At 35.6% G+C, this 5,521-nt stretch overlaps 1 protein-coding gene across 1 annotated transcript; it reads right to left on the bottom strand.

Annotated features, from left to right (window-relative positions):
* Nucleotides 1-2,133: 2,133 nt before the first annotated feature.
* On the bottom strand, nucleotides 2,134-2,883 carry LOC113774869 (arabinogalactan protein 12-like). Its single transcript, XM_027319517.1, has one exon. The coding sequence runs from the start codon at nucleotides 2,757-2,759 to the stop codon at nucleotides 2,574-2,576; it is 186 nt and encodes a 61-aa protein (XP_027175318.1). The 5' UTR covers nucleotides 2,760-2,883; the 3' UTR covers nucleotides 2,134-2,573.
* Between the last annotated feature and the right edge of the window lie 2,638 nt (nucleotides 2,884-5,521).

The raw sequence follows: 5,521 nt of genomic DNA, 5'->3' as shown, positions 1-5,521 counted from the left end.
TCACAAAAAAGTATTACAGTAATTATTTCAAATAGTACTCTATTCAAACAAACCCATTTTTCAAGATATCTGATCCAACTCAGAACCAACCAAACATTAGATAACTTGGATTATTTATTCAAGGATGACTCAACGTAGGATTAATAATCTGAGAATGAGTCATCCTATCTCATCCATTTGCGAATCAAACAGCCTTCCCTGAGAGAACAACTGGAAAACAAACAAACAAAGTAAAGTTATTAAAAGGAAAAAAAAAAAGAAGCTAAAACAATAGATGGTGGCCATTTTAATATGTTATCTTTGAAGTCAAAAAGTGTAAACCCATTAGCGGGAGAAACTTTCCAATACCTGAACTTAAATCGGGGTATTCTCTGTATTTCACACTGCTAGTAAAAATGGTGCTACAGTCACTTTCTTGAAGCTGTGGAGAGAATATGTTTTAGTTAATTTTAAAATTGGGTTAATTGCCCTTTATCCCCTTTACGTATGGGCCATTTCTTCATTTATCTCCCAACGTTTCTTTTTTTACAGTTTACCCTAAAGACTAACGGTCAATGCTAATGGAGATAAACAGAATAATGAAAAGACAGTAATATCCTTAAGAAAATAATGAACAACCCAAAATACCCATATCTCTAGGTTTATGAAAGGGATAAAGAAAAGTTTCCAAAATTACCCTGGAATAATGGAGGAAGGAAATTTCCCTCCATCTGGCACATGGGACAAAAAATCTTTTGTCATTGTCGGTCATCTTTTCTCTCTCCTCTATCAGCAACTTTTTCCTCCATCTTTTCTCTCTCCTCTATCTACCCATGAAAAGTGCCCATATACATGCCGGTTCTATATAAAAAGAAAATATAGCTGTTTAAAACTCTTTTTGACTTATTCATGTATAGAGCAAAATTAAAGACAATAATAACAGATTATTAATGAAAATTTCTTATATTGTAATTTGAGCAGCAGTAAAATCTTCTATTCTTCTTCTCGAATTTTCAAGTGTCCAAGAGGTGCACAATGGTGCCTCTTTATCACATCCACACATTTTTTGGGGCGATCTTTCAATATTATTTGAAGCACTTTGTGACATTTTTATGATACTTTGGTTGACAGAAAAATTTTAGGAGCTACTGGATCTGTTGAAATGAAAGAGAAAAAATAGGTTACAACTGGATGGAAGCATGAAAGAGAAAAAATAGGCGGAGGGAATAAACTGTGGAAAGACAAACGTTGGAGGGTAAATTGAGAAATGACCCATACTTAAAAGGGGATAAAGTACGATTAACCCTTTAAAATTTTACTACTGTGAGATAGAGTTGATTTCTGTTAAAAGTTGAATGTCAAAAAAGGCAATTGCCTGATTTTGTTATAGGAGCGCAGAAGAAGTAGTGCAGTGGATGATGGCAATTCAAAAAAATTGTAATCACAACCTCAAATTTATAAATTTCACGTGCAGCCACCCATTACCCAGCAGCAGCAGCAGCCTTTCGGTTCCAGCGAGCGGACCCAAACTATGCCACCGACAACGACGACAAGAAGACATGGTAATAATGAGTCCCAAAAACATCCACACAAATATAATTGACAACTGTTGTCCAACCAACATCATCTTCTTCATCGTGGCTTTGCTGGGGTCGCTGGCTAAGATATTTTTCCTGGCTTTGCATGTGGATCACTGGATATCTATCTGTGTCCTACGCCAAACATGAAACACCACCACTCACTCCCCCGTCCATTTGTCGCTCTTCTGTGTATGCAATTAGTCTGATTATCATTTTAATTAAAAGCTTGTCATCATCAATTGCCACTCCAAAAAGAAAAGAAAAGAAAAAAAAAAGCAAGCGCATTATATTCTTTTTCTAGGATATTATTGTGAATGCTGCGCGGAGTTGGTTGGCTTCAAAAGTTTGCAGTTTGCTGCTGTTTGTTGAACTACGGATTCAACAAATGGGACGGCAAAAGGTCTATCCCCCAAGAAGCATTTTTTAAGTATGAGGAGATACATGGTGGTAAAACAAATGCTCAGGAAGGAAGGAAGCACAAATGTTTGGCCGGCCTCAGGGCAGGATTGATCTTTAGCTCCGGCTTGAAGAAGAAGTGGTAATACATCAAGATTTGAAATTGAAGCTGCCGTGCTGAATTGAATAAACGACGACCAATTTTTTTTTTATGTAGAATACATCAATAATAATAATACCAAGTACAAATAGAGGCGATTACATAAATCTGTCCAAGGACACATGAACATGATATATCCCCCAAACTAAACATCAAAGAATATATAGCCGCTGCAGAAAAAGATGATTTTATTTTTATATATATATATAAAAAAAAGGGAACAAAATGCAAAGAATCTCAAATGCTCCTTCCCTTCCCATGATCACCAGCTCAATTCCCAGAAGGAGGAGGGAGGAGGAGGCATGGGGGGAAGAAGATTCGAGTTAATTTAGCAAAAGAGAAGCTCTACACAAATATATCCATCCTCCCATTATAATATATATATATATATATATATATATATATATATATATATCTCAGAGAGGAAAAAAATAAAAAAATAATGAAAGATTGGGAAATTAGAAGAGGAGTGCCATTGCAAGGGCAGCGACGGAAGCGAAAAGAGTGGGAGGAAATAGGGAAGCATCGGAAGCTGGAGAAGGAGCCGGAGATGGACCCTCGGAAGCTGCCACATTCTGGACGGCCGACGAAGCCATTACCATCATCAGCATAACGGCAACCAAAAATACCTTCATCGCCTCCATTGCTGATTGTCGTCGAGAGAGTTGGTCAGGTGACGAGAGATAGAGAGAGAATAACAATTAGCAAAATATGATGAATGAATGAATATTATGGCAATTGGAGAATTGGCGTTAGTTATTTATAGAGTACCGTTTTGAGTTGAGGGAGAGGACTGGAGAGGGCTGTGTCTGTGTGTGGCTCCAAGAGAACAGACCGTTGGGCTGACTTGATTCTCTCACGGTCGCATGAGATGATGAATGATGATGCGGCTTTCTCTTCCTTTTTTTTTTAAAAAATAAAAATAAAAATTGCTTAATAATTCCTGCCTCTTTTTTTTTATTTTAATTATTATTAGTTTGAACGGTCAGAATCAGAGAATTAATCTGCCCGTTGTGTTGCGGCCGTGGGTTGTTTGACTTGGACAGGGTGTCCTCATCTTTTGGTGCCGCACAGCTGTCGCCCACGGTTCAATGCGCTGGTTTGGTGGGCTCCATCCTTTCCGTTTCCATTTCCATTCCATTCTTAACATTTACAAGGCTACAATATTAAAAGTTAAAACTAAATATGAACAAATAATATTAGTTCTTAAAAAGTATATAAATTAATTTTTTTTAATAATATTTATATTTAATTAGTTCAAAACACATGAAAAATAGTAATAAAACATGAGATCATAAGTCAATGCATCTTTAAAAATTAAAACTTTTTTTTATAGTATTGTGATTTGAATCCAAACATATTTGATGATTTGTATTTCTAGACCAAAAAAAAATCAATCAATATTATGCGAACACGAAAATTTACTCGACCAATAAGAAAAATTAGAGATTCAGTTATGCATTACGAATATTAATGGTTCTCAAGAAAGCTAATAGAAGAATCTTCATATGTATTTTTGTGTTTTGTAATTTATATGTATTTAATATTTAGTAATAATATATTTGGATATATAATTATATATAATATCAAAATATAAATATTATATATATAGGTAATTAAAGAATCGGACCTATATCAGGTTTGAATCTAATAAGGTCCAATTTCGATTCATATTTAATTCGAATATAATTTTTAGACTCAAATACAGATCGGCTCACTAAAAGATCTGGTTCATTGAATTTTTGTTAGGTTTGAATCTAATAAGGTTCAATTTCGACTCATATTTAATTCGAATCTAATTTTTAGATTCAAATTCAGATCGGCTCACTGAAAGATCTGGTTCATCGAATTTTTTGTCGTGCCAAACGAATCGAACTCGGGTTGGCTCGACTCCATTGACAGTCCTAGTAACGATACTATCAATATGTGCCCCTCCTCCTGCAGATCAACCAACAGCAGCAGCCAGCCTTCACGATTGCTAATCCCATTGCTCTTCTCTTTCTTTCTTTAAAAATTTTGAATAACAATAAAAATATCATACGGACGGACCATAATGATTGAGCACAGACGACCGCCCGAGACGTTTTTCAAAAGGACAAGGACAACCGTGTGTATCCATCCACATTGCAGCGTGTTCTGAGGTTGAATTCGTGTTATTCTGTCCTAAGTACTCGCTCCAGTCCTACCTATTATATATTAGTCATCGTTCGTCAATACTACTTTCGCTGTTGTTGAATGAAGATATTTTAGAGAGTATTCATTTATGGACTGCAGAGATGCTTGCTGGGTTGGAAGAATTTCAATATCAAAACAACCCCTTCAGTGTTATAGGGTCTGTTCATGTTGAGCCTCCACCATTGTAAGCTGCAAGGAATTGCACCAAATCATGCCTATACTCTCCTTCCAATTTGAAAACGGCAGTGCTATAATTTTGGAGTCGATGAAACTTAGAAAATGTGATATTAGTTGGCAGCCACACATATTTGCTTGGCTTTGTAACCAATGTATTGTACACGACAATAATAATCGAATAAAACAAATCGAATTCAATCGAATAGTGTTCACGAACTTGCTTGGTCAAATCTTGAGGTCAAACTCATATTGACGAAGTTCGAACAATTCGAACTACTTGATGAGTCAAACTCGAATCTAATATGTAAAACTCGAAATTCCATCGAGCTCAATTGAGTTCCACATATATATGTTTTTTTAAATTTTTTATTTACTAGTATGAAATGTCTACTTTGTTCCTTATCTAAAATTGTATAAAATATAAAATTATATTTTTTAAGTTTGGTTAGACTCGATTGAATTCGAAATAAACTCGATTACGTTTGACAAGGACAAGCTCGAGTTCGAATAGTTCAAAATAAAATCGAGTTCGAACTCAAATCCAAAATTTTTAGCTCAACTCGACTCGATTACACCCCTAATAGGACTCATAGCTCAACTAAGCGTCAAAACATTTTCTCCTCTACCAGTGATAAGGTTGAAAGTTTCGATCATATAATATGATCACTCTCCTACAATTACAAAGAGGCATATTAATTTTCCCATTTTATTTTTCAAAACTCGGTCAACGTATAGTTCTCCTCACCGCCTCCTCTCAATCCCCAATCAGCTTGCTCACTCATTTGAATGGTTGCACTAGTAACACATTCTCCATACAAAGACGGTTCAGTTGAATTAGAAGCGTTGGATTAACCACTTGCAATGCCAGGCAATGATTGAACAAATGACCTAACATCTTTGTCGGGGCAGGTTGGAATGAGCTTAATTTATTATCGTCTTCTCCATAATCTGCGCAAAGTAATTTTTAAAAAGCTTTATATCGAATCCCAATAGGGACCGGCCAAAATTCTAAATAAGTTAGGCAAATGTACCAACTACCAAAAAGACGTACCCA

The sequence above is a fragment of the Coffea eugenioides genome, chromosome 6 (assembly GCF_003713205.1).
Source record: "Coffea eugenioides isolate CCC68of chromosome 6, Ceug_1.0, whole genome shotgun sequence".
Classification (NCBI taxonomy): Eukaryota; Viridiplantae; Streptophyta; class Magnoliopsida; order Gentianales; family Rubiaceae; genus Coffea; species Coffea eugenioides.
Note: the sequence above shows the minus strand (reverse complement) of the source record. Positions and strands in the feature narration are given on the sequence as shown.